The sequence below is a fragment of the Emys orbicularis genome, chromosome 4 (genome assembly GCF_028017835.1).
Source record: "Emys orbicularis isolate rEmyOrb1 chromosome 4, rEmyOrb1.hap1, whole genome shotgun sequence".
NCBI lineage: Eukaryota > Metazoa > Chordata > Testudines > Emydidae > Emys > Emys orbicularis.
The window spans coordinates 8,817,910-8,828,609 of NC_088686.1; the positions used below are offsets into that span (position 1 = coordinate 8,817,910).

Sequence of the window (10,700 nt, forward strand, 5' to 3'; positions counted from 1 at the left end):
GGCTGTTTGGGAGGAAGGACGCAGCCTCTCCCCGTGCGCAGGAGGACCCCGCGGGCAGTGACTGATCTCCACCCGCTGCCCAGAGGTGCTGGGAAGGGAGGAGCGCGCAGGGGGCGGTGGCGGGGCTCCCCGGCTGGGGCAGGAAGGTGCGCAGGGGGGACGGGGCTCCAGCTGTTGGGAGGGAGGACGGAGCCTCTCCCCGCGCTGCCCCGGCTGGAGGGGGAGGGACCCTGAGCGGCGGGCAGCTGCGCCAGGGGAGGCGGGTCCGAGCTCCAGCTGTTGGCGAGGGAGGAGCTGCGAGCGCCTCTGGCTGCGCGCCGGGAGAGCCCGGCGAGGGGCCGGCTCGGCTCGGCTCGCCTCTGCCTGGCGCTGCCCTCACGTCCCAGCGCCTGACAGCGGGCGGGCGCCACCATGAGCGGGTCCGGCTCTGCCTCGCACTGCGAGAACCAAGAGCCGCTGTCGGCCGAGGAGAGCCCGGCCATCAGCGCCGTCATGTTCTCGGCCGGGCTGCTGGGCAACCTGACGGCGCTGGCGCTGCTGGCCCGGCGCCGGCTGGGGCGGCGCGGCCGCCCGCTCTCCCTCTTCCACGTGCTGGTGACCGTCCTGGTGCTCACCGACCTGCTGGGCACCTGCCTGGTCAGCCCCGTGGTGCTGGCCTCCTACGGCCGCAACCGCACGCTGGTGGCGCTGGCCGAGGACAGGCGGCTGTGCCTCTACTTCGGCTTCGCCATGAGCTTCTTCGGCCTGGCCACCATGCTGGTGCTGTTCGCCATGGCGCTGGAGCGCTGCCTGGCCCTGGGCCAGCCCTACCTCTACGAGCGCTTCGTCCGCCGCCGCTCGGCGCTGCTGCTGGCCCTCTACGCCTTCGCCGCCGCCTTCTGCGCCCTGCCGCTGCTGGGCTTCGACAGCTACGTGCAGTACTGCCCGGGCACCTGGTGCTTCATCCAGATGCGCGCCGCCCAGGGCGCCGGCGGCTGGGACGCCACCTACTCGCTGCTCTACGCCACGCTGCTGCTGCTGCTCATCCTGGCCGTGCTGCTCTGCAACCTGAGCGTCACCCGCAACCTGGTGGGCATGCACCGCCGCGGGCAGACCTCGCGCCGCCTGGCCTCGCTGGAGCAGCCCGCCGGGCGCCGGAGGCTCTCCATGTCCGAGGAGGTGGATCACCTCATCCTCCTGGCCATCATGACCATCACCTTCATCGTCTGCTCCCTGCCTTTCACGGTGAGTGCAGGGGCCGGGAGCCCCTGGCTAACCCCTGCCCTGGGGGGACTCCTGCCCCTGGGGCCTTCTCCCCCGGCCCCCTTCTTAATCCCTGTCCTTGGGGGCCTTCTCCCCCGGGCCCCTTCTTAATCCCTGTCCTTGGGGGCCTCCTGCACCTGGGGCCTTCTCCCCCGGCCCCCTTGCTAATCCCTGCCCTTGGGGGCCTCCAGCACCTGGGGCCTTCTCCCCCGGCCCCCTTGCTAATCCCTGTCCTTGGGGGCCTCCTGCACCCATCCCTCCCGTTCTCTGCCTGTGGCACATACTAACCTGGTCTCCTGTGGGCTGTTTGGGTTGTTGGGTTTAGTGTGCCAGTGTTAGGGGTCTGTGAGACACAGGAGGTCAGGCTACATCAGTGTTTCTTAGTGACCGGCCCATGGACCAGCCCCGGTCCCTGAGATCAAAAAGGTTGAGAAAAACTGGATTAGATGATCTGGGGCTGGGGGGTTGTCCTTTCTGGGCTTAAATTCTGACTCTACAACAAAATTATTTTTAGTCCCTAAATTAAAAAGAAACCCCTACAGATGAGGATGCCAGACAGCCCCACTGAGTTCTGGGATTAAGGCACTAGACTAGACTGAAGCACAAAGATTGCTCTGTTCCTGACTCCGCCACAGCTTCCCTGACCAAATCTCTTAGACTACGTCTACACTGCTGTAAAAGACCCATGGTTGGCCTGGCTCAGGGCTCCGGGACTATACAATTGTTCTGTAGTCATTTGGGCTCACGCTGGAGCCCACACTCTGAAACCCCACGAGGGGAAAGGGTCTCAGAGCCTGAGCTCCAGCTCCGCTAGCCCAAGTCAGCTGATCCGGGCTCTGAGACGGTGCCATGGGCTTTTTATCGTAGTATTGGCTCTGTGCTCCCATTTCCTCATCTGTTAAATGGAGATAGCACTTTTCTAGTTTTCCGGGGACTCGTGAGGATAAATCCACTTTCTGGGAGCTGAGAGACGATGGTGACAGGGCTCAAGATGCTTTCACAGGGCACTAGAGTGGCAGATGCTTGACCGAGATTGCATGGATCAAGTATAGGCCTGCGTCGCTGAGGTTACATGCCTGTGCCACTGGCACTGAGCTGTGCCGTTTCGAGGGCGGTAGCAAGGTTGAAGGGTTGGTGCAGTTGCAGGGAAGGAGTTGAGGTGACGTAGATCAGTTCATTTGCATGTGTCATAGTGAGGGGCACAAATCAATAGGGCTCCATGGCTGTAATTGACGTAACACAGGTCAGTTAAATTGCCAATGTGGAACCGAGGTTGCGTAGATAAATGCAGTTAGGTGAGTGTAGGGATGCCCCAAATCACTGGGGTTGGTTGGACATGCGTTGCTGTGGTGTCAGTGAGCACGCATGCATCCATGCGGTTGTACAAGGATATAGTTTTGCCCACTGAACCAAGTTTTCAACTGTGAGGGGAAAGGATGCCTCAGCAAATACAGACAGACAACAGCCACTGCGCATGCACACACCCTCACCTGTACACAAATGTTAATTTCGATGTGAAAAAGCTGGCTTGCATGGTGTCCCTGGAGCTGAAGATTGTGTCCATAAACAAAGATATGAGGTAGGAGAATATGCTCATCACACTTACAATTCATAAGAACTTTGAGCATATACATTACTTTTGACCGGAAGGCATGAAAATGCTTGATAAAGGTATGTATTTTCCATATTCGACGGGTACGGAAACCGAGGCACACTGAGATTAAGTGTTTTGGACAACGGCAGGTTTGGAACTATAACGCAAGTCTTCTGACTCCCAAGTTCTAACTGCTAGAGTGCTGCCTCTCAAAAATAGAACCCACGTGACACAAGTAAAGAACTCTAACCATTAGTCTGACTTTCTCTTGTCGTTCCAATTAAATAGGACCCCTTAGCAGCTGCCATGTCACTCAACCCTTTACCAGTCAATAGTTTGATTCTTCCCACTTTTGAGGGAGCAGATGGTTTGGGTGATTTTTTTTCCTTCTGTTTCTCAGTTCTTTTTTCCCTATGAAAAGCAAAACCTGCCCAGACTGGGAATACGGCCAAAGCTAATTTTACATTCCTACCGTTAGATTGACATTATCTTTCATTAGCAGCTGGAGAGCTGAAAGGCCCAATGGACAAATTAACCACTGGACATGCTGCACCATTATTTTTGGATTTCAAGAGCTTGATCAAGGAAATGTAATAACATCTAGCAGCCTGTTGTGTTTCCTGTGGTCTTGGACTTGCAATCATCAGAGCTGCTCCACCACCAATTGATGGGCCTTAAATTTGTTTAGGGGTCTTTAGCTCCGCTCCTAATGGTACTTTCCCCCATCTGGCTGAGTCATGTACAGACATGAGATGTAACTGCTGGTGTGCTTGTGACAGGAATTATTGGAAGTACGTATACATTTGCAATGGGTCTGTTTTGGAGAGGAAGGTTTTTGCAGTCTGGTGAGCAGCATAAAGTGATCAGCTAGTTAAAAGTCCTTGATGGTAGAAGTGTATTTTCTACCAGCCTAGCATTTGTACATAGGATCATTTCATTCGATCAAATATCTAGAAATCCCACTGTGTGCCACAAAGGAGAAATTAAAAATTGTTATATTATCAGGTGAACAAGCATCATGAGTATGGAGAAAGGGGACACTGGAACTTTCACTTCAGGACACCATGTCTAGGTGCAAGTACCTAGTTCCTACGGCTTTGAGAACTGATTCACAATCAGTTACTTTCCTTTTAGCTTTAGGAGATTCTCTTTCTGGTCTACTCTTTCCATAGAAGAACATAGATATTGCCATAGAACAACAGACCAACTAGCTGTAGTCACAGGTAGCAGAACAGGTCGGTGGCTAGTGGTGAATCCTTCAGAGGAAAGCATATAAACCCTTATAAATGCACCCAGTTGTACAGTAGCATACCACGTGGGCGTTTCTTCCTGACCCTACCTCTTTCTGCCCTGAAGCATGAGGACTGAAAGTCCTAAATTTATCTAGGTAATATAATTGTAGATACAACTCATATTCCTTGCCATGCCTAATCTTTTTTTATTTAGACACACATGGATGATGGTTGAATTTAGTGCCCATGAAGGTGATATACCAATAGCACCAACTATAATGCCTACCCTGCATAAGCAGTTGTAGGGCAAACTTTCCCAAAAACTAACTAAGTCCTGTGTCATGACATGAGTTGTCAGAACATCTGGTGCTTTTAGTGACTAGAATGAGATGATTCAACTCACTTTCAGCTGCAGCATGTACAGGATTTGAACCCAGGTCGTTAGAAGTAAATAGCTAAGGCATTAATTGTCTGTCTCAAACTCTTCATCTCCCTTTTTAATACACAGCTTTAGAAGTTAGATACATCCGGTCTTGCTAAACAGCTCTGGGTTCATGGGGACCAGGACCTGAGACAGAGCAACTGGTGTCACATGAGTAAAATTTGCTGCATCATCTTCCCAGGAGGGATTGTCAGTTCTTCCATAAAGTAGCAAACAAGCATATTTAAGGAAGTAACTGATTTTGGCTGTCAGACATAAATTCATACAGTAGGTCAGAAACATGGCTAGAGCTGTTTTTCTTCCATGCTCATTGATTGCACCTACACACTCTGGTGAAGGGCACTATAGGCAACCTGCCAATAGACTGGATACGGTAATTAATGATCCCTTAAGCATCTATTGACTTCATTGCATTTTTGGATAAATGAAGTATCTCTTCATATGCTCAGCTCAGGGCTCGCTACGAAGCCCAGTGATGGATTCATTTTTGTGGTTTCACATGCCCACATCGGGCGGGGGGGAGGGGGAGTGGAAGGGATGTTTTGGACGGGACTAGTCATACTTGTCACAGCTTCTTTAAATACCAAAGCCCGCTGATTGGTTCCTTAGGTGTGTGCGGAGGAAAATAGGCTCCCTGAGGAATCTTAAATTGCAGTTGTCTAAAGCTGGTATTGAAAAATCTTCTGGGACTTTGAGGGCAAGCCGAGCCTCTTCCTCGGGCCTTACTTTGGCATCCTCTGCTCATTTTTCTTTTAGCAACTTGACATTTTTGCGGGGAGTAAAATGTGGGAATGTCCCGTTTTGGCCTAAACTCTCGCTACTGGGTTGTCATGATAAGTAGCCCGCTGGCAAATTTAGCACCGCTGTGAGGGATTAGACCAGGGGTGGGCAAACTTTTTGGCCTGAGGGCCACATCGAGGTTCCAAGACTGTATGGAGGGCCGGGTAGGGAAGGTTGTTCCTCCCCAAACAGCCTGGCCCCTGCCCCCTATCTGCCCTATCCCACTTCCTGCCCCCTGACTGGCCCCCTCAGAACCCTTGACCCATCCAACCCCCCCTGCTCCTTGTCCCCAGACCGCCCCAACCCCTATCCACACTCCCGCCCCCTGACAGGCCCCATGGGACTCCCACGCCTATCTAATCCCCCCTGTTCCCTGTCCCCTGACCGCCCCCCCACAGAACCTCCGCCCCATCCAACCGCCCCCTGTCCCCTGACTGCCCCCCAGGACCCTCTGCCCCTTATCCATCCTCCACTCCCCGCCCCCTTACCATGCCGCTCAAAGCAGCATGTCTAGCAGCTGCGCTGCCCGGCCAGAGCCTGCCGCGCTGCCTGGCAGGAGCTCGCAGCCCCGCTGCCCAGAGCGCTGGTGGTATGGCGAGCTGAGGCTCCGGGGGAGGGGGGACAGCACGGGAGGGGCCGGGGGTGAGCCTCCCCGGCCGGGAGCTCAAGGGCCGGGCAGGACGGTCCTGCGGGCCGTAGTTTGCCCACCTCTGGATTAGATGTTGCTGTCGTGAAACAGACGGGCGGCCTCTCCTAAAGCGCGTAATCCCACATTTAACATCACATTGTTCATGTTGTCGTTTGTAACCCTGCACCTAGTGTAACCTGTTGCCCAAGCAATATGCATTTAAAACCCCTAAATTGAAACATGATTGAACTGTCCGAACTTCCCTTAACCCGAGCTGAACTCTCCTGCTGATGGACCTAAAGCCAAAAGACATTAAGCCCAACAAAATGGAGACACGCAAAGATGAAGGTCTGAAGTTATGTCTTTAAATAACTTTTTTATGCCATATGTATCAGAGATCTACAGAAAAAGAAGCCGCGGGTTCTCGAGCATAGGCCTGTGTGTCGGGACAGCTGGACTTCTGTGGCCAGCTGTGTTGCTGAGTCACTCTGTGACCCAGAGCAAATTTTGTCCTCTCTTTGTACAGCTGGGGAGGCAAGGCACAATCAGGAGAACAGCTACCTAGCTTTGAAACCTTGGGGTGAAAGCGATACCTAGGTGCAAAGTTTCATTACTAAAACAAGGACTTTTGCAGAAGGGACTCTGCATGTGCAATGTTAATGGTCTCTAAAAACAGGGCGAGGTGTTCATGCCCTCTTAATTGAATTTCCTGTTTGGCGGAGTTCGTCTGAAGAGGGATTCATTGAAGTGTATGTGAGTCCTTTTCATGTAAATACATAGTAATGGGGAAACAGGCTTCTCTTTAGAGTTTTTTCTCCATACGGAAGTTGTGCAATTAGAGCAGGCTGCAGCTGATCGGGCCACCCTGCCATTTGGATCTCTGCAGCTACCACACATGTGCAAAGTGTCTGCGGGCTCAAGCATTTTCCAAATAAAGGCTCGGGCTCGGCCCTAGGTCCGGTTCTGTTCAATATCTTCATCAGTGATTTAGATCATGGCATAGAGAGTACACTTATCAAGTCTGTAAAAAGCAACAGAGGGTCCTGTGGCACCTTTAAGACTAACAGAAGTATTGGGAGCATAAGCTTTCGTGGGTAAGAACCTCACTTCTTCAGATGCCACAGGACCCGCTGTTGCTTTTTACAGATTCAGACTAACACGGCTACCCCTCTGATACTTATCAAGTCTGCGGATGATACCAAGCTGGAGGGGTTGCAAGTGCTTTGGAGGACAGGTTTAAAATTCAAAATGATCTGGACAAACTGGGGAAATGGTCTGAAGTAAAAAGGATGAAATTCAATAAGGACAAATGCAAAGTACTCCATTTAGGAAGAACAATCAGTTGCACACATACAAAATGGGAAATGGCTTCCTAGGAAGGAGTACTGCGGAAAGGGATCTGGGGGTCATAGTGGATTACAAGTTAAATATGAGTCAGCTGTGTTACGCTGCTTTTCTTTTTAACAAATATCATTCTGGGAAGTATTAGCAGGAGTGTTGTAAGCAAGACATGATAAGTCATTCTTCTGCTCTACTCCACACTGATAAGGCTTCAGGTGGACTATTTTGTGCAGTTCTGGGCACCACATTTCAGGAAAGATGTGGACAAACTGGAGAAAGTCCAGAGAAGAGCAACAAAAATGATGAAAGGTCTAGAAAACATGACCTCTGAGGGAAGATTGAAAAAATTGGGTTTGTTTAGTCTGGAGAAGAGAAGACTAAGGAGGAACGTGATAACCGTTTTCAAATACATAAAAGGTTTGTTACAAGGAGGTAAAAGAATTGCCTCATTAACCTCTGAGGATAGGACAAGAAGCAATGGGCTTAAATTGCAGCAAGGGCGGTTTAGGTTGGACATTAGGAAAAACTTCCTGTCAGGGTGGTTAAGCACTGGAACAAATTGCCTAGGGAGGTTGTGGAATCTCATCATTGGAGGTTTTTAAGAGCGGATAGACAAACTCCTGTCAGGGATGGTCTAGATCAGTGGTCTCCAAACTTTTCTGAGCACGCACCCCCGCCACGCCGGCGCTACCATTTTTGCCAAAGAAAAAAAAAAAAGCCGCTCGGACTCCTGCCTGACAAAGCAAAAAATAATAATAAAAAAGCACTCCTCCTACTGCGCACCCCCAAGGATCCTCTTGCGCACCCCCTGGGGTGCGCCCACTCCACTTTGGAGACCACTGGTCTAGATAATACTTAGTCCTGCCTTGAGTGCAGGGGACTGGACTAAATGACCTCTTACGGTCACTTCCAGTCCTCCAATTCTATGATTCTATGCTTCTCTCACTGCCTGGGGGATAGAAAATGTGTAGGACTATAAAAAAAACCCTAAATCCAATGGTTCTTGTATAACAGGAACATTGCTAGAGCTGGGCAAGAACAGAATTTTCCATTTCCCAGGAAATTCTTTGAGTTCTCTTCCCCCCCACCCCCCCACCATTCCAGAACAAAACTAAAAAAGTTAATTTCCCACAAAATGAAATTCTGAAAAAAATTACTTTCTGATGGAAACATTTTGTTCTGATTTTGATATTTAAAAAAAGAAGAAATTTTGAAATGAAAAGGAGTTTTAAAACAAAATCCAAACATTCTGTTCTGCAAACGTTGAAGTGGAATGCTTCATCACTGTCAAAAAGCTTCCCCACCCTCCGCCCCAATGAAATAGATGTGTTTCTGTGAAGTGTTTCACTCAACGAATCTGCATTTTGCAATGGAAAAATGTGTCGGAGAGTTCCTGATCAGCTCTATATATTGGTTAGGCAGCATGGAGAGAAGCGTGCATTGTGTGAGCCTGCTCATACTCTGCCTGTCCTGTGGATAAAAGAAGAATGTTAGTCTTTAGAGCTAGTCAAGAATTTATTTATTTATTTTTTAAATGAAAAAAATCAATTTGTTGAAACCTAAACTGCTAATGAAACAGCGTGGAGTTCGACAAATTTCCTGACTTGAAAAAAGTGTTGAGGGAAAAAAAAAGGTTTTGAAATTGTCAGTGTCGTTTTGACATATTCTACACGAAAAATTCTAGTTTTCCAGTTCAAAAGGACTTTTCTTTTCCTTTTGAAATTTAAACTAATTAGACTGAAAAAGGGTAAAAAAATTGAAATGGCAAATTTTTGAACTCAACGTTTTGATTTGCCTGAAATGAAAAAAAAAAATGGTTTCTCAGTTCACAAATATTTTCAAGGTTTTGACTTTTCATCCCAAATCAAGACATGGAAAAAATTTTGAATTCTTGAAAATATTCACGGGACACAAAAACAGTCTCCCACCCAGCGCTAGTCTTTACGTCCACCAGCTTGGCATCTCATTAGAACGAAATTCACTTAAAACACTGAAAACAAAACATCTGCTGTGAATATAGACGTTCCTTTGAAGTGGTGTTTTATATTTGTGCATTAAAATATTCCTATGATCAGTCTTGCATTTTATTTTTCCTTTGTTTTACAGATTCGTGCCTATATGAACAAGTTTATGAATAACCAAGACGATAAGATGGACCTTCTAGCACTGAGGTTCTTAGCAATTAATCCAATTATTGACCCTTGGGTCTTTGTCATCCTTAGACCTTCAGTTCTGAGGGTAATCCGTTCTGTACTGTGCTGTCAGATGTCCCTAAAGAGCCAAGACAACATGCAGACGACTCCTGCTGCAGAGTCAAAATCCAATAAGCAGATTGACCTTTGCGGGCAGTAATCCCAGCAGCTTTCAGTGGAGACATCTGGAAGATCATGCTGAAATGGCTCCTCAGGGTAATGAACAAACTTAGAAGTATAAACACGATGGGAAGCTGTGCTTTTTAGGTTAATAAACAAATACATTTACTGCACAATGGATTGAGCTGCAGTCTGGCTGACAAGACACTGCAGGATTTGTCAAAAAGCATAAGGGAAGTCCATCTAAAGTGAGTATTTTCTACTTATGGGACAGCATCCTAGAGGCTAATCAATAACTGGATTTCCGTTGCCACTAGACAGGAACTTTCATGTTGAACTAAAGACATGTGCTGCACTCTAGTGCGTTTGAAACACTAAGAAGCTAGTGGCTATTTACTGTAAGTCTCGGAGATAAATGTTTTCTCGAACACTATGCCTTGTGATACGGTTTGGTGGGGAGACACAGAAGAGCTAATAATATAGCTTTGGCTTATTGGTTTGTTGCGAAACCCACCAAGTCCTTATTAGCTTCATGGAGGCTTAACTAACCATTTATCTAACTACTGAAATGGAAGTCTTTAGACCCCCGTGTATTTCTGTCTCAGAGATATCTGCATTGCCATGTGCCTTCGTATAACTACAGTCTTGCCCTGGGGTGGGAGGGGAGGGCAGGAAGGCTAAAGCTAGTTCCGCTTCTTGTCGCTCTATTTTCCAAGTGCCGTACAGCTAGGGGAAGAAAAGCCAGCTGGGTTCCTCGTTTGGGGCCAAAGCTGTTAGGAGGGGCAGAAGCAGGGTTACATCGCTCTGCTCCAGAATCCTGATTTTTCGAGCAGCTCTCCATGGGTAGGGTCATGCTTAATGGTGGGCAAATGTCACCTGAGCTCCCCGGTGTTGGAGCACGCAGCCCCTCCCCCCACCTCCTCAACAACCTAACATAATAAGAACATAAGAACATAAGAAAGGCCGTACTGGGTCAGACCAAAGGTCCATCTAGCCCAGTATCTGTCTACCGACAGTGGCCAATGCCAGGTGCCCCAGAGGGAGTGAACCTAACAGGCAATGATCAAGTGATCTCTCTCCTGCCATCCATCTCCATCCTCTGACGAACAGAGGCTAGGGACACCATTCT

At 49.1% G+C, this 10,700-nt stretch overlaps 1 protein-coding gene across 1 annotated transcript; it reads left to right on the forward strand.

The window, feature by feature from the left end:
* The first annotated feature begins 411 nt into the window (after positions 1-411).
* PTGER2 (prostaglandin E receptor 2) lies at positions 412-10,154 on the forward strand. The gene is made up of 2 exons (XM_065403884.1): positions 412-1,224; positions 9,366-10,154. The coding sequence occupies exons 1-2, from the start codon at positions 412-414 to the stop codon at positions 9,609-9,611; spliced, it is 1,059 nt and encodes a 352-aa protein (XP_065259956.1). The 3' UTR covers positions 9,612-10,154.
* Positions 10,155-10,700: the final 546 nt, after the last annotated feature.